This window comes from Loxodonta africana, chromosome 7 (assembly GCF_030014295.1).
Source record: "Loxodonta africana isolate mLoxAfr1 chromosome 7, mLoxAfr1.hap2, whole genome shotgun sequence".
Classification (NCBI taxonomy): Eukaryota; Metazoa; Chordata; class Mammalia; order Proboscidea; family Elephantidae; genus Loxodonta; species Loxodonta africana.
In genome coordinates this window covers 8905180-8922308 of record NC_087348.1, presented here as the reverse complement: position 1 = coordinate 8922308, position 17129 = coordinate 8905180, and the positions used below count along the sequence as shown (strand labels likewise).

Here is a 17129-nt window from a genome sequence, read left to right as displayed (position 1 = left end):
ATGAGCGTGCTAACTGCTCAGTGAACCAGGTCTTGTTGACACCATATGGGCATCTTAACAGGACCCATGAGGGCCTGGCCAGGACCCCCAAGCCTTGGCCCTCTTTGGCCAAGGCACTGTGGGCCAGAGGGAGCAGGGCACCAGGCTCTAGCTCAGAGACCACCCGTTCTAGGGACTTCCCAAGGCTTGTACCCGGGAGTCGGGTGGGGAGGAAGCTGAACCAGGATCACTTGACTCATCCACTTCCACCCAGTCAGCCGAGTGGCATCTCCGCTCCCCTGCTCCAAATTCCAATTTGGTGAGGGTGCTGGAGGCTGACTCAGCTCCGGCACGGCACGAGAGCAGTGTCCCAAGGGGCTCCCTGCCAGATAACCTGGCCCCCGACCAAGGCCAGGGCCAGGCGAGGGTGGGGGCGGGGGGTTGGAGTCAGGCTCGAGAGGCTCCAGTAGCCTAGCACAAGAGCTCAGCAAGATCACGGGAGTGAAAGTGCTTTGTGGGTTGTGAACAGCTAACCGTGGGTGAGGTTTCCTCTTAGAGGCAGAGGAGGCAGGGGTGGGGTGCAAATTCTAGCTCTCTCTGCTCAACTCACCACATGATCCTGGGGAACTCCCTTTCCCCTCTGGGCCTCAGTGTTCCTGACCACAGAATGGGGCCAATACCTCTTTCAGAAAGACGTGAGAATTCAATGATGCATGTGGAAGTGCTCTGCAAACTGTCCAGTGGCCCCTCTGACAGGGCAGTGTGAGAGGTGAGTATAAATGGGAGACCTTCCAGGACCATCACTGAAGGTTGTGTAGGTTGTTCCCTGCACTAGTGTGTCCAGCCTAGGACACTGAAATGCAGCCCATTCTCCATTCACCAAACCATGAGGCCTGCCCAGGCTGCCTCTCCCAGCGGGCATCTTTCTTTAATATGCCCAAATACATTATGCTATACACATACAGGCACATATATCACACCTAAAAATGAGGCTAATAGTGGCCCCTTGGGCCTTTCTGGAAGGGCCAAGCCCTTGCATTTATAGGAAATCACTGATTCTGATTTTTGGGATGGGACAAGCAGGGCTGGCTTCACAGAGGTTCTGAGAGGAGCCGGGCCTTGGTGAGGCATGTCTTAGTACCGTGGGCAGACAGGAGGCCAGGCCTGGGGAGCAGTCCTCTCCTGGCTCTGCATCTCTTCAGCAGCCAAAGGAGGTAACCACCAATACAGCCTTAAAAAACACTCAAGACACAGACCCAAGCTGGGCTTTATTGAAATGCCAGGAGCAGGCACGTGACAAGATATCTGAGGAGGGGAGGAAGGTGGTGCAGGCTGTAAATCTCACGGAGGGGCAGGCCCGGTGACCTGGGCCCTGGTGTCCCCTCTCTCTGCCAGGGGCTGAGTGACACAACTACTTCTCTACCCCCAATGGCATGCTCAGGCCCGCAGGACCCCTGCCCTGTGGACTTAGAAGGCTCCAAGGGGAAAGACTGGAAGCACTGAGTTTTCTCCCTCGTGAAGGAGGAAGGGAAAGGGACAGTGCAGGAGGAGGCAAGGTGCAGCCTGGTGGGGTGACGGGGGTGGCCAAGGACGGCTCTCCCCCAGCGTCTGGCCCCGGCCTGTGGTCCTGGGAGGTTGAGGGGAGCAGCAGCGAAGAGAGGCTGAGGGCCCGGCCCTCAGCAAGCCAGAGCCCCGCCACTTGTGGGGGCTGGCATTAGTCCTGATCAGAGGGCAGAGATTCAAGGGAATGAAAGATGCAGGCAGTTTCCAAAAGAGCTAACCCAGTCCTCAAAGCTGGGGCCTGGCCTCCTTGGGGTGACAAGGAGGAAGGTGGGAACATCCATACTGGCATGGATGGTCCATCCCAAGGTGGTCTTGTTTGCCTGGCCCCACTAGGTCAGTTCCACATTGTTGGCTCGATCAAGCACACGAGAGCCGCGGGCATCACCTCCCAACTGGAAACGGCTCTCGTAGAGAGTGGGGCAGAGGTGCCAGCGGTTGGCTCGGTAGATGCCCAGGTAGGTGTAGACATCAGGCTTGTAGGTGAGCAGGCACTTAATGCCTGCAGCCCGGATGGCTGTGTCTGCCTCCAGTACACCCAGGCGGTCCGTGAAGTCATCTGTGTAAACACAGATGACCTGGCGCCCACCCTCCTTGGCCCGTGGGCTCACCTTGGCCACCTGAAGCTGGCCTTCGACCACGGCTCGGGCAATGCCAGCCCAGGCATGGTCCAGCTTGAAGCCAGGTGTCAGGTGCATCAGCCACTTGCCTGAGAGCACCTGGTGAGTGATAGCCAGCTGGCGCAGGGTACTGGGTGTGATGGGCCGCCCGCTAGTCTGCAGAGCCTCCCAAGCTGCCTGCAGACCCTGTACATCACCAGAATTGGGGAGGTAGCCCTGCCCATACACTGCGATCCAGCCCACAGGCTCTGAGTTGGGTGAGCCAGGGTCCCCATAGCGGGTAACTTGGGATGGTGGGTATTTGGCCAACCAGGCATCCAGCTCAGTGGCGGGCGTACTGCGGGCATCAAACACCAGCCAGGGGTCCATGTCAGCTGCCATGGCCTCTGCAGCCAAGTGCTCAGCGGTAAAACCATCCTCCCGGCCGCCTGGAGAGTCCTCTTCCTCCGGCTCCTCACCCGACTCCATCCTGCTGTGAGGGAATTGAGTCAGGGCAGGTCTGGGACAATAACTACCAATAGCTGGGCCCTAACAGGTGCCAGGCACTGGCCTAAACTGTGTGGCCTTGGGCGAGACTTAATATCACTGTGCCTCAGTTACTTCATAACGGAGTAACAACCTTCCCTGTCTCACAGAGCTGCCGTGAGAATTAAATGCCTGAGGTGCAGTAAGCGCTAAATAAGTGTTACTGCCATTGTCATTACTCTCATTGACCTAGAGACAAGAAGACTGACGTTCAGAGAGAAGGGAACTGCCCAAGGTCACACCTGTACTGAGTGGCAGAGAAAAATGTGAATCCAGGGGTGGAAGCTCCCGGCCCCATCACGCCTCCTGGCCCTATCAAAGCGCTCTTCGTCTGGTCTCAGCCCGGCAGGGATCCGGAGCTCTGGATTTAATGGAGGGAGGCACATTCACGCAGCACCCAAGGCGCGCCCTGTGGACCAGGCCTCCCGGTGGGCGTCGTCGTGCCCACTTAAAGACGAGGACACTGTGGCCCACGGAGGCAGTGACGGGACCGAGGCCGATGGGGCGGTGCCCGGACTCGAACCTTGGCTGGTTAGAGCCTGCGGGAGGGCCAGCCGCCGGCCCCGCCGCGCCCGCCGCCATTAGCACCCGCAGACCGACCAAGGCCCCCGCCCCAGCCCTACCCCTCCCGCCGCCCCGCCGTCACCTCCGGCCGTCGCTGCGTTCGGCTCCGGCCCAGCCCCGGGCGCGGTTCCGTTCCTGCCGGGGCTCCGCGCCGCCACCACCGCGCCCCGCCCCCGCCACGGCCGCCGCCGCCGCCGCCATCTTAGCGCTCGCCGCTTCAACAACAACTTTATAGACAAGCGCAGCCACGGGGCGGGGCCGCCGGGCAGCTGGGCTGGGCGGGGCCGACAGGAAGGGGCGGGGCCATCGCGGGAACCAGAGGGGGCGGGCCGGCCGGGGGGCGGAGCTAACGTTCGATCTTCAGGCCTTGGGGGCCGGAGGGAGAGGCGGGCCGGACGGCCGGAGAAGACGCGCACCGCCCCGGAGGGTGAAGGGGAGGGCCCTGTGCGCTGCGAGCTTCGTCCTGAGCGGCGGCACTAGGACCCCGTGGGCAGCGGCGGGGGGCGGAGCAGGCGGCGCCAGGACCCGGGGGAAGCGCGACGGGCGGGCGGCGAGCAGGCCCGGGGGCCGGGAGGCTGCGGGCGGCGGCGCTGGGCCCGGCGCGTCGGGAGAGGCCCCAAGATGCCGAGCAAGAAGAAGAAGTACAACGCGCGGTTCCCGCCGGTGAGCACGTGGCCAGGCTGGGGTGGAGCAGGCCCGGCTCCCTGGAGGCCCGGCCCGAGCCCCGCTGGGGAGGGCGGGCACTTCGGGCGTCCGGGGGCCCGGACGCCCCGCCCCCTTCCCTTCCCCCTTCTGTGCCCCCCCCCCCGCGCATTTCTCCCGGAATTCCCTCTCGTACCCCCAGTACCCTTTTTCATGAAGGAAGTGGTGGGGTCCGAACTCTGCCCCTCTCCCCAGGCGCGAATCAAGAAGATCATGCAGACTGACGAGGAGATTGGGAAGGTGGCGGCGGCTGTGCCTGTCATCATCTGTATCCTGCCGGGGGCTGGCCGGTTGGGGGGCGTGGGAGAGGGGGGCAGGTCGGGAATCCCCCTACCGTCTTCTCCTTAACACCGCTCAGCCCGGGCGCTGGAGCTCTTCCTGGAGTCGCTGCTGAAGAAGGCCTGCCAGGTGACCCAGTCCCGCAATGCCAAGACTATGACCACGTCCCACCTGTGAGTGGCCCGCGGGGCTGGGAGGGGTCCTGGCCGAGAAGTTCACGAGTTCTCTCTCTTAAGGGGGCTGGACTCTACCTCCTAGGCGGGGGAGCTCTAAACAAGAGGGTGGTGGGAGACGGCTTGGAGACAGTGGGATTGGACCCGTGAAGCAAGGCCTGGGTGTTCCAGGTTGGGGAAATAACCTGAGCAGAGAGCACAGGTTTGGTGGTGGAGACGGAGAGGGAGCTCTTATAGTTCCCCCTTCCCTGACATCCTGGCCACCTCGCTGGGCCCTACCCGAGTACCCTGTCTGAGTGCTGTTTTCCGTCTCTTCCAGGAAGCAGTGCATTGAACTGGAGCAGCAGTTTGACTTTCTGAAGGACCTGGTGGCCTCCGTGCCTGACATGCAGGGGGACGGGGAAGACAACCACATGGATGGAGACAAGGGTGCCCGCAGGTGGGGGGCCAGGTGTCCAGGCAGGGAAGGCCAAGGCCACAGGGGTAGGGGGTGATTGGGGGTGCTTCAGGAGAGGGGAGACCCCTGGGCACATGGACTGTACTTTCCCAAAGGGGCCGGAAGCCAGGCACCAGCAGCCGGAAGAACGGTGGCATGGGCAGCAAAGGCAAGGACAAGAAGCTGTCAGGGACGGACTCAGAGCAGGAGGTGAGGAGGCCCAGCTCTGTCTGGCCCAGCTGTGATGGAGAGGGTGGCACCTGGAAGCCTCAGCATCAGGCTGAGCTGGCTGGAGGCTGGTGCCCATCCTTATCAGAAACCATATTACACCTTAGTTTCTTTGTTTGTAAATTGGATCTGTTGGGATATGTGTCCTGTCCCACCACTCCCAGAGCTCTGGGGTCCCCAGTGATAGGTCCAGACATCCCTTTTCTTGTCACCCTGACCCATTTCCGTTACAGGATGAGTCTGAGGACACGGACACAGAGGGGGAAGAGGAGACACCACAGCCCCCACCCCAGGCCAGCCATCCCCCTCCCCACTTTCAAAGGTAAGCAGCTTAGCCGAGCCAGGAGGACCAGCCCACTTGCCAAGGCCGGCCTGTCTTTCTTGTCCTCTACGGACACTGGTTCTGTGGATTGTGGCAGATTTGGGGGGAACTGGGAGGAACTGAGTTGTGCTCTCAGAAGGCCCCTTTTCCCCCCAGGTGGGGACAGTGGACAGAGCTTTGACAGGGCTCTTTGACCTTCGTTGGGCCTTTCTCTTCTCTGGGGCATGGCTTCCTGTGGGCACAAAGGGTAATGGGCTCCTTGCCTGCCTCTGTAGAGGGTGAGGTGGGGCTCCACAGGCAGGAATGGGCCCAGAGCGTGGTCTGATCAGCCTTTCTTGCTTTCTGCCTCACAGCCCCCCGACACCCTTCATGCCCTTCACCTCGACTGTGCCTCTGCCCCTAGCACCCCCGGGCCCATCAGGACCAGATGCGGAGGATGAAGACGATTATGACTCCTAGCGCCCCCTGCCCCCCAGGCTACACCCCCTTTTAGTTGGTTTTAGTTGTTCTGGGGGGGGGAGAAAATAAAGCTGTTCTTAAATTTATTAAAAAAATAAAAGGGAACATCGGTGTTTGTTCCAGTCTCTGTCCGGGGCTCTGTGGCCACTTTCCCATTCACCTGCCTTCCCCCCACTGAGCTGGGCCCAGGGGCAGTGGTGGGCTGGGCAGTGGCTGAGTGAAGGGAAGGGAGAGGTCCACTGGAGAGGCCAGAGTCTGAGGTTCTGCCTGGGGCAGGCCTAAAGATGTTGATGAAAGGAAGGCGGGTGGAGCGGCCTGGGGGCTGAGCCAGCAGGTGTTGGGTATGCTGGGGGGCACGGGGCAGGCTCCTGCCCTTTTCTTAGCAACCTCATCTCTTGCGTGGAGCCCACTCCACCCACCTTGGGCTGCTGGGGAGGGCTAGGCGGGATAAGTAATGGGAATGGGCTTTGAAGACCCACTTGCGCCTGGTGTGATAGAGGGTGTGGGAAGGAGCAGCGGCACGGTAGGCATCATCATGAAGGGCTTCGTGCCGGTTTTCGAGCTGGGCAGTGACACAGTTGGTCATTCGACAGGCATTTCTGACCAGGGAGGCTGTGATTATATCTGGTTTTAACAAGTCGACTTCCTTGTGGAGGCATCAAGGAGCAGGGAACCCTGCAGGAGGGTATCAAGGGCCATAGCAGCCTGGGTCAGGTGGGGCAGGGGTCCGAAGGGCAGTGGACAGACAGGGCCTCTGTGAAGACCACTGTCAATGGCCGGACATGGGGCCAAGAGGGAGGGAGTTATCAAGGACAACCCCCAGGTTTCTTTCTTTAGCAACTTCAGTGGGTGTGGGGTCTTTTTCCAGCTGGGGGCCACAGGAGGAAGAGGACGATGTGGCCTCAGGATCACAAGTGTGTCTGTGATTAATTGGAGTGCTTATGTATCTTAAGAGTCTCCCGAGGAACAGAACCAGTGAGCTATGTACGTATGAATATATATGCACGTCGTTAGGTGCCATTGACTTGACTCTGACTCAGTGACCGCATGACAGTAAAACTGCCCTGTAGGGTTTTTTTGGTTATATTTTTTAAAAAACCAAATTGCCAGGTCTTTCTCCCACGGAGTCGCTGGGTGGGTTCAAACCACCAACCTTTCAGTTAGTAGCTGAGTGCTTAACCTTTTTCACCACCAGATCTTATTCTGTATATATACACGGCTTTACTTCAAGGAGTTGGTGCACAGGATTGTGGTGGACTGACAAGTACAAAATTCGTGGGTCAGGTGAAAGGCTGGAGACTAATGCAGGCTTTAATCTCAAGATCTGTAGATCAGACGACAGAGGGCAGAGTGGAGAGTGCATTCTGCCCAAATACCTAAAATACTTAGAGTCTAAAGTCATTGCTGTTGCAAAGGATCTCTTTAAAGAGTTGAAAAGCAAAGATGTTACCTTGAAGACTAAGGTGCGCCTGACCCAAGCCATGGTATTTTCAATCGCATCATCTGCGTGCAAAAGCTAGACAATGAATAAAAAAAAAAAGGAAGACCGAAAAAGAATTGACGCCTTTGAATTGTGTTGGTGAAGAATGTTGTGTATACCATAGACTGCCCAAAGTAGGAACAAACCTATCTTGGAAGAACAACCAGAATGCTCTTCAGAAGCAAGGATGGCGAGACTGCATCTTACATACTTTGGCATGTTGTCAGAAGGAATCAGTCCCTGGAGAGGGCATCATGCTTAGTAAAGTAGAGGTCCGTGGAAAAGAGGAAGACCCTCAACGAGATGGATTGACACAGTGGCTGCAACAATGGACTTAAGTATAACGATTGTGATCATGGCACAGGACCGGGCAGCGTTTCGTTGTGTTGTACATAGGGCCACTATGAGTCGGAACTGACCCAGTGGCACCTAACAACAACAACAACATAGTCTAAAGGCAGAACACACCCTGAGGAAACTCCCTTTTCAACTGATTGCATTAAACTAGATTATGGAAAATGATAACTACGTTAGATTACATTGGAGGAACAGCAGCTAGTCTAGTTTGGCCAAACCACTGGGAACCATAACCTAGCCAAGTTGACACAGAAAATTAACCATCACACCTTGAGACTGCTAAAAGAGGTGCTGTCAAGTGGGCGGTGGACGTGGGAGACAGGTGTGTGAACCATGACAAAGTAGAGAGGAGAGGGACTGGGACAGACACCAAAGGAGACTGAAAAGTGGCCAGATTCCAGGGCCACCAGGAGCCACGGGTGTTGTCACCCAGGTGTGTATGGAAGGAAGAAGAGGTCAGCTGTCAATGCCTTGGATGAGGAAGGTGGCACCTGTGAGGTGTCCTTTGGCTTTAGGGGAAGCATCGCAGGAGCTGCTTCAGTGGGTTGGTGGTGGTTGACTTGTTGATGAGACAGAAGGAGTGGGAGGTGAGAAACTCAGAGGTGAGCGGAAGCAACACTTAAAAGTGAGTTGAGAGAGCAGTGGCTTGGGGTGAAAAAGACGAAGAAGCAGTTTTTGTTTTTTTTTAAGATGGCAGAAACTCAAGCTTTTAGAGGAGGGCTGAAGGGATAGGAGGGGGGATAACTGATGGATTGAGGTGGGTGGGGGCCTGGGAAGACCCCAACCCCACCAGGGTGAGGGCAGAGAGCCTGGATTTTGGTGGGAGGCATGAGTGTTCAGTTTTTATCTGCTGGCATCTGACTTCTCTGTGAAGTAGGCAACGTCGCCCCCAGCTTCAGGGAGGCAAAGAGGGAGAAATGAGTTAAAACCGTACTGCAAGCATAGAGTGGGTGGTGGACTGGCCAGGGGTGCTGAAGACTGGGGGCGTATGTCGCTTCTGTCTGCCTCTCATCCACTCCCCCTCTGGTAATAGCACCGCTATTATGTTTTAGGGAACCATTCCTCTCTACGCCATTCCCAATCTGTGATTTGTGCAGCAGACCCCACTCCTTGGGGTTAAGGGGTGGGAACATGGCACCAGCCTGGCCAATTAGAGCACCACCAGTGCTGTGGCCACAGTGGTTGGTTCAGGAGTGGGGTCAAACCCTGGCTCCACCCCTTACTAACTTCAGCCAGGTTCATTAGCGTCTTGGTGGCTGAGTTTTCTCAGCTGTAAGATGGGACTTGTTACTACCTCCCTTAGTTGTATACATTATACTATATATATTGGAACTCTGGTGGCGCAGCGGTTAAGAGCTAGGCTGCTAACCAAAAGGTTGGCGGTTTGAATCCACCATCCGCTCCTTGGAGCCCCTATGGGGCAGTTCTACTCTGTCCTACAGGGTTGTTAGGAGTTGCATCGACTCGATGGCAACGGGGTATATATTAGTTATACCTACATTAACCAGTTATTACTGAGTCGATTCTGAGTCTTGGTGACTCCATGTGTGTCAAAGTAGAATGAGCTCCATAGGGTTTTCAGTGGCTGATTTTTCGGAAGTAGGTCATCAGGCTTTTCTTCTGAGCCACCCCTGGGTGGACTTGAACTGCCAACCTTTTGGTTAGCAGCTGAGCACATTAACCATTTGCAAAACCCAGGAACTCCATACCTACATTAGTTAGGGCAAAGCTCGCTGATGTAACAGACCCAAAATACATAGGCTCAGATGCAATGGCGGTTTATTTCTTGCTCACCTAAGGTTCATATGAGCTTATCTGATGGGAGGGCAGTGCTTTGCCAAGAGGAACCTCAGGGCCCAGGTCGCTTCCATCTTGTGGCCCCACCTGCCTCAACTTGTGACTTCCAAGGTCGTCATGGAAGGGGAAATCTCAGAGCTCACGGGAGGTCTTTATGGATCGGAACTGGAAGTGGCCAAATTGCCTCTGCTCGCCTTCCATTAGCTAGGACCTGGTCACAAGTTTCTGCACTAAGGGAGGCTGGGAAAGGGTGCCTAGTGGGAAATTGAGCTCAGGGGCCTGCCCACCCCTTCCCTACCCAGTGGAGAGTCTCCATCCGTAGCCACCTGAGAATTCATTCAGCAGATGTTTTGTGAGCACTCAACATCATTCCTCAGCAGAGAAATGAGATACCATGAGTTGCCCACCAAAATGACTGAAATTACACAGACCAACTGCTTGAACCAAGTGCTGGAGAGGAGGGGGTGCAGCTGGAACTCACACACCGCTGGTGGGACAGTAAAGCGGTACAGCCGTTCTAGAAAACTGTTTGGCAGCTTCTTATAAAGTCCCACAGATGTTTGCCCTATGATACAGCGCTTCCACTCCTAGGTATCTACTCAAGAGAAATGAGGGCTGTATGTCCACCAAATGAGTGTACAAGGATGTTCAGAGCCTCAAAGTGGAAACAGCTCAAATATCCATCAATAAAGCATGAATAAGTAATCACAGAATATCGTACAATAGAACACCAATAAAAAAAGAAAGAATCACTGCTATATGCAACCATATGGCTGAGTCTTACTGATGAGCACAAGAAATAGTACACCCTACATGACATAATTAATTTAAATAAAGTTCAGGAACAAGCAAAGCTGAACGATGGTGATGTCATTAGCTCTGTTGAGGTGGGCCTCTGACTCACGGCAACACCAAGTTCAACGGGTCAGACCGCTGTGATGCGTTAGGTTTTTACTGGCTGATTTTCAGAAGTGGATTGTCAAGCCTTCCTTCCCAGTTTAAGTCTGGAAGCTGCTCTGAAACCTGTTTGGCATCAGAGATACACGCAAGCCTCCACTGACGGGTGGGTCATGAGATACACTGGCCAAGAATCGAACCCAGGTTTCCCGCGTGGAGGGCAAGAATTCTACGACTGCCCTCACCAATGGCGATAGAAGTCAGTGCAGCGGGGTAGGCGTTGACCGGTAGCCGGCACAAGTGAGCCTTCCGGAAATGCTCTATAGCTTGAGTTGCGTGATGGTTACGTATAAAAATACATAACCTGTGTGTACTTTTATGTTATCCTGACAAAAATTTAAATATATCGTAATAGTGAATTTAAATATTCACATGTATTTATTTTATCCAATAAATTTAAGTAAATAAAAAATTTAAACATACCGGGAAATTTTAATATACACTGCCTGTCAGACACAGTTCTCGGCAGGTGGCGATTATGTGAGCAGAATGTTCTAGGCGTTTATTTCTGGTGGGGAGAGACAGACTATGAAGAAGACAAGGAGTATGTCAGATGGTGAGAAGCGCTCTAGGGAAAATAAAGCCAAACGGGCAGGGAGGGTGGCTGCGGCTCCTCTACACAGGTGCAGGGAAGGCTCTTTGCTAAGGTGAGATAGCCAGGTCTTTCTCCTGCAGAGCCGCTGGGTAGGTTTAAACTGCCAGCCTTTGAGTTAGCAGCCAAGCACTTAACCGTTCCTCTACCAGGGCTCCTTATGGGCAGCTCTAGTTTAAATATCTTCACTAACGTATAGTATTGTATTGTGTGAATACATCACAATTCTCCTCTCAGTGAACATTTGGGTTGTTTCTTGTTGGTTAACATGAACGGCAATGCCATAAATATTTTTGTCCAGGACTCCTGGTGTGCCTTGGCTGAGGGGTATCCTGTGGCAATGGCAGCCCCCCAGGTCCCTGGAAGCTGCAAGAAGGGGGAGGGGCGGAGACAGGCTCAGGAGAAGCTCCTAGCCACCCCTGCCTGGCACTGTCTGACCTGGAGGCACCAGAGGCTGGGGGAGGTGGCAGAGAGGGACGGAGAGTTGAGGGTGGGAGTGACCGCACCCCAGTATCCACTGGCCTAGAGGCCTGAGCTTTGACGTGCTGTGTGACCTTGTGTAAGTGACTTTACTTCTCTGGGCTTCACAGTCCACATCTGTCAAATGGGCTACAGATGGCTCCCTTCAAGGTGCCCAAAGGTGTTGCAGCCATTCCGCCAGCTTAGAAGAGCGGGAACCAGGTCCTGTCCATGTCCTAGAGCTGAGCACCACCACACCTGAGAAGGTACAGCTCTTGTTCAGTGTGTGTGTGTCATTTCGCCCACCTCCCCACTCTTGGAATGAGGACTGGGCAGCGTGGCACACTGGTCCACACATAGACTGTCCAAGCCCTTGTCTGCCTGCCTGCCAAGGAGCAAACTCGGGCCACTCGCCTGACTTTCAGGGCTTCAGTCTCCTCATCTGTAAAGTGGGGGTGATGAAGACACCTCCCCCAGAGGAGGGCTCAGGGGCCTGAGGAAACCCAACAGTGGACTTGGATATGAGAAGTGTAGACGATGAGCTGCTGTAACACAACGGAGCTCCATCGGGGGCCTGCTCTCTCCTCTTCCTGGGGTGGGGCCTCTGGTGAGAGTGCGTGGTAGCTCCAGGCTTTCCCCTTATGGCTGTTGCTGCTGCTATTATTAGCTGCTGTCTAGTTGATCCCCAACTCACAGCAAACCCCAAGGGGAGCAGAATGAAATGCTATCCGGTCCTGCACCATCTGCATGATTGGTTGAGGAGTGGACCATTATGGTCCATGTGGTTTTCATTTTCAGAAGTAGTTCCCCAGGCCTTTCTTCTTAGTCTGTCTTAGTCTGGAAGCTCTGCTGAAACCTGTTCAGCATTACAGCAATGTGCAAGCCTCCACTGACAGACGAACGGTGGCTGCATTGCGTGCAATGCATGAGGTGCACTGGCTGGGAATTGAACCCAGGTCTCCTGCAAGGAAGGTGAGAATCGGGGCTCCTCATAGCTGGGGAGTGAGGAGGAGGCTGTGTGATTCCCGCCTCCCATCATCAGAGTGAGCTTTCCATGAAGTTAACTTTATTCTGAAATCGTGTCCTCTTGTTTGTGTGTTCAAAATGTCATTGTAAAAAAATGAAATAAAGGCTAAGATTTCTGTACCCACCCAGTAATCAGACAGCTGCAAAGGAAAACACAAGATTTCACATGATGCCCATCAGATTGGCAATAATAGAAAGTCCGATAAAACCCACTGCTGGTGAAGATGTGGGTAAATGAAAGTCTTGGGCTCTTGGTAGGTGTGTAAACCACTGGGGATGCTTAAAAGAGCAATTTGACAGAAAGTGCCCCTACCCCCCAGCAGCTCCACTTCTGGGTCAAACCTCTTCCAAACAGAAAGATGTGTCCTAGGCATGGTCTGACGTGGCAGTGAGTTGGAGGCAGCCTAGGCATCTATCATGGATTGAGTTGTGTCCCCCCAAAATATCTGTCAACTTGGCTAGGTCATGATTCCCTCGTCTGATTGTATGATTGTCTACCGTTTTATCTTCTGATGCGATTCCCCTATGTGTTGTAAATCCTATCACTATGATGTAATAAGGCAGGTTAGCGGCAGTTATACTGATGAGGTCTAAAAGATTACATAGTGTCTTAAGCCAATCCCTTTTGAGATATAAAAGAGAGAAGTGAGCAGAGAGACATGGAGACCTCATACCATCAAGAAAGCAGCACTGGTGACAGACTGATTTGATTTGTAAACTTTCACTTAAAGCACAATAAAAATTATTAAAAAAAAGAAAGAAAGCAGCACTAGAAGCAGAGCACGTCCTTTGGACCTGAGGTTCCTGAGCTGAGATGCTCCCAGACCAAGGGAAGACTGATGACAAGGACCTTCCTCCAGGGCTGACAGACAGAGAAAGCCTTCCCCGGGAGCCAGTACGCTGAATTCAGACTTCTAGCCTACTGCACTGTGAGAGAATAAACTTCTCTTTGTTAAAGCCATCTACTTGTGGTATTTCTGTCATAGCAGCACTAGATGACTAAGACAGCATCCATCCCTGGGGAAGTGGATGGGAAAATAGCAACGTGGATAGAATTTAAAAGCATTACGTTGAACGGAAAAAAGAAACAAATGAGATCTATAGCAGAACACTGTTTATGGAAACTAGAAACACAGATGTACCCAACAATCCTATCTATTTCTGCCACTTAACTCTGTGACTTCGGCAAGTGGCTTAAGCTCAGTGCTTCAGTTTCCTCATTGGTAAAATGGGGATGGTAATAGAGCCTCCTCTGGGAGACATGATGATTAAATGAGATATGACCCATGACGTGTTTAGCAGGTGCCTAGCACACAGCAAGCACTCAATAAATGGTGCCTTTTTGTGAGTCTATCCAGTCAATTGGCCTAACATTGTTTTTACAGTTTCTGTTCTACCTCCTAGTTTGGTGAGTAGTGCCTGGGGTCTTAAAACCTTGCAAGTTGTCACCCAAATACAACAATTGGTCTCTATTCGCCTGGAATAGCAGAGGAAGAAGGAGACCCAGGAACTGGATGGCAGGTTTAATTGCCTCCAGGAACTAATATTACTATAAGACCAGAAGAACTGGATGGTGGCTAGCTACCATTACTGAACGTTTTGATCAAGGACCCAACAGCTGGATTCTGATCAAAAGGAGGAAAAGCATCACCAGGGGCCTGTAATCCATCTTCTCTTTCACCTCATCCCCAACCCCATTCCTGCTCCCCATGGACCCCCAATCTTATCTATAACACACACCCTTCCGATCTGTTTTCCAGACACTCATTTCCATACACGTCAGTAAACAAGAAGCACCATTTATTTTATTTTTTAAAATATTTTATTTATTTTGGTGGCAATTTACACAACCAAACGTACATCCATTTATAATTTCTACATGAACAGTTCAATAATATTGGTTACACATTTCACATTGTGTCACCATTCTTGCTATCTCTACCCATATTGTTTTGTCACCGTTCATTTAGGCTCTCTGCCCCTTAAAGTTCTAACCAATGCTTTGGTTTTGGCATGGAACAGAACTTCAAATTCATATGGAAACCAGAAGTACTGGATCCATTGAGACTAGGGGAACTCTTGAATCTAATGCCCAGAAATAATCTTTAAACCTTGAGCCAAAAGTATCCCACGAAGCCATCATTCAACTAAACAACAGTTTAGCCCAATAATGTTTGCCTTGAGGATTGAGCTCTTATGAATTATCTATATGAGTTTAAACTGATAACAGTTCTTCCAAAGCATAGATGAGAACTGGAGGGGGCAGAGAGCCTAAATGAATGGTGATGAGACAATATGGGTAGAGGGAGTGACAACAGTGACACAATGTGAAGTATGTAACCAACAGTATTGAACTGTTCATGTAGAAATTATGAATGGATGTACGTTTGGTTGTGTATATTGCCACCAAAAATAGATAAAATATTAAAAAATAAATAAATGGTGCCTCTTGTTACTGACATGTATGGAAGTGAGTGCCTGGAAAGCAGATTAGAAGGACGTGTGTTCTAGATAAGACTGGGGGTCTGTGAAGAGCAGGTATGGGTTGGGGATGAGCTGAAAGGGATGGTCAATTACAGGGCCCTGGTGATGCATGGGTTGCCCCAAACCAAGAAACATGAGCACTTGGTGTTAAAAACATACATGTACTGGTAAATTGTCTTCCAGAATGGACTAAACCAGTTTATCCTCCTCCTTAGTGTCCCATTTTTATTGTTACAGCTGGTGTCGAATCAACTTCAGATAAAACGCTGCCGGTTCCTGCATCATCCTCACAAGCACTGGCAAGTCTGAGTCCAGTGCTGCAGCTATTGTGCCAGTCCATCTCACTGAGGGTCTCCCACACCCTCGTTGGGCCTCACTTAATCAAATATTATGTTCTCCTTCAGGAGTCGATCCTCCTGATGACACGTCCAAAGCAAATGAGTCAGACAATTTTCTGTTGTGCTCTATAGAGTTTTCCTTGGCTCATTTTTGGAAATATATTGCCAGGCCTTTCTTCCTAGTCTGTCTTAGTCTGGAAGCTCCACTGAACCCTGTCCACCATGAGTGACCCTGCTGGCATTTGAAATACCGGTGGCATAGCTTCCAGCATCACAGTAACGTGTAAGCTACCGCAGTATGACAAACAGAGACGGGTGATGGAATGTCCCATTAGGACAGGGTAAACAGTGACTCTGAAGTGTTCATGGGGCTCATATGTGTTTTCCTCATTCATTCACTCAACAAGTATTTACTAAACACCTACTACTTGCCAGGCCCTATTCCAGGCCCTGGGCAGGAATGAACAAAAGAAAACAAAGCCCTGCTCACGAGGAGCTTCCATTATGATTGGGGGAGGGACTGATAGACTGTAAACAAATCCACAAATACATAATGTCAGGCAGTGATTAAACCAAAAAAACAAACCATTGCCCAATTGAGCAGAACTGCCCCGTAGGGCTTCCAAGACTGTAATCTTTACAGAAGCAGACCGTGCCACATCTTTCTTCAATGGAGTGTCTGGTGGGTTCAAACCGCCAACCTCTCAGTTAGCAGGCTGACACTTAACCACTGCACCACGTGTTGATAAGAGGGACGAATATGAGTGTGTCTGACTGTTCTAGGGACATCAAGGAGGCCAAGCATGAGGGTGCATGAGGCGTAAGTGTTTGAGGCACACCCCTCTTCCTTGTTCTTCCCGTGTTGGGCGGCTCCAGCCGCAAGTTCTCTCCCACCCCCTGTCCAGATACCTAGGGTTGGTTTCACTTTCCTCTTCCATTGTTCTTAGATTTTTGCTTCTGCCTTGTGGGGGTGCCCTCCCCTTGCCTTTGTCTGGAATTATATCCGGCATTGCAGGGAAAATCAGTTTTGAGGTGGGGAGGTATTGACAATGGGGGTGCTGGTCCCTCCATTCCTCCTCAGAAGGCCCCACTTCATTGTTTGTCTGATCCAATTCTCTCATGGGATCACCTCCTTATCACACCCAAGGGAGCATACCACCCTGGCTAAGAGTTTGGGCCCTGGAGTGATATTCCTTGTATTTTAAGTCTAGCACCACCTCTTATTAGCCTTGTGACTTTGAGCAGGTAACGCAATCTTTCCGTGTCTCAGTTTCCTTATCTATAAAATGGGTATCATAATTTTCCCTATCTCATAGGGTCATTGTAAGGATTAAATGGTATTTACAAAGATTTGCTGGCCATCTATTGCATGCTGGGAGTCCGTGGGTGGTACAAATGGGTTAATATGCTCAGCTGCTAACTAAAGGTTAGAGGTTTGAGTCCACTCAGAGGCACCTCAGTAGAAAGGCCTGGTGATCTGCTTCCGAAAAATCAGCCACTGAAAACCCTATGTAGCACGGTTCTACTCCAACACACATGGGGTCACCATGAGTCTGAGTTGGCTCGATGGTAACCGGTTATTGTGCACCAGGGTGTCTTCAGGCTTGAAGAAACCAAGTCCTGGGCCCCACATATCTGACCTTTTGGTGAAGGCAGGTGTCTCACCTCTGGCCATGAATTACAACCGCTGGGGGAGCTTTAAAAATGACTGACGTTTGGGACCTATCTCCAGAGATTCTGATCTAACTGACTGGGAAAGGCCTAGGCATTGGCAAGTTTTAAAAGTTCCCCT

At 52.3% G+C, this 17129-nt stretch overlaps 2 protein-coding genes across 5 annotated transcripts; one reads left to right on the top strand and one right to left on the bottom strand.

The window, feature by feature from the left end:
• Positions 1–507: 507 nt before the first annotated feature.
• On the bottom strand, positions 508–3471 carry C7H11orf68 (chromosome 7 C11orf68 homolog). 4 transcript variants are annotated; one of them, XM_010599027.2, is made up of 2 exons: positions 3331–3471; positions 508–2631 (listed from the first exon to the last, which is right to left on the bottom strand). In XM_010599027.2, exons 1-2 carry the CDS (start codon positions 3447–3449, stop codon positions 1872–1874), a joined length of 879 nt encoding a protein of 292 aa, XP_010597329.1. In that variant the 5' UTR covers positions 3450–3471; the 3' UTR covers positions 508–1871. The 4 variants fall into 4 exon arrangements, with proteins under 4 accessions (XP_010597329.1, XP_003419466.1, XP_023415345.1 ...); XM_003419418.3 differs by having other exon boundaries at positions 508–2628; XM_023559577.2 differs by lacking the exon at positions 3331–3471 and adding an exon at positions 2927–3262.
• A 288-nt stretch (positions 3472–3759) lies between these two features.
• DRAP1 (DR1 associated protein 1) lies at positions 3760–5952 on the top strand. The gene is made up of 7 exons (XM_064287766.1): positions 3760–3911; positions 4146–4218; positions 4309–4402; positions 4722–4841; positions 4955–5048; positions 5300–5388; positions 5742–5952. Exons 1-7 carry the CDS (start codon positions 3870–3872, stop codon positions 5845–5847), a joined length of 618 nt encoding a protein of 205 aa, XP_064143836.1. The 5' UTR covers positions 3760–3869; the 3' UTR covers positions 5848–5952.
• The last annotated feature ends 11177 nt before the right edge of the window (positions 5953–17129 follow it).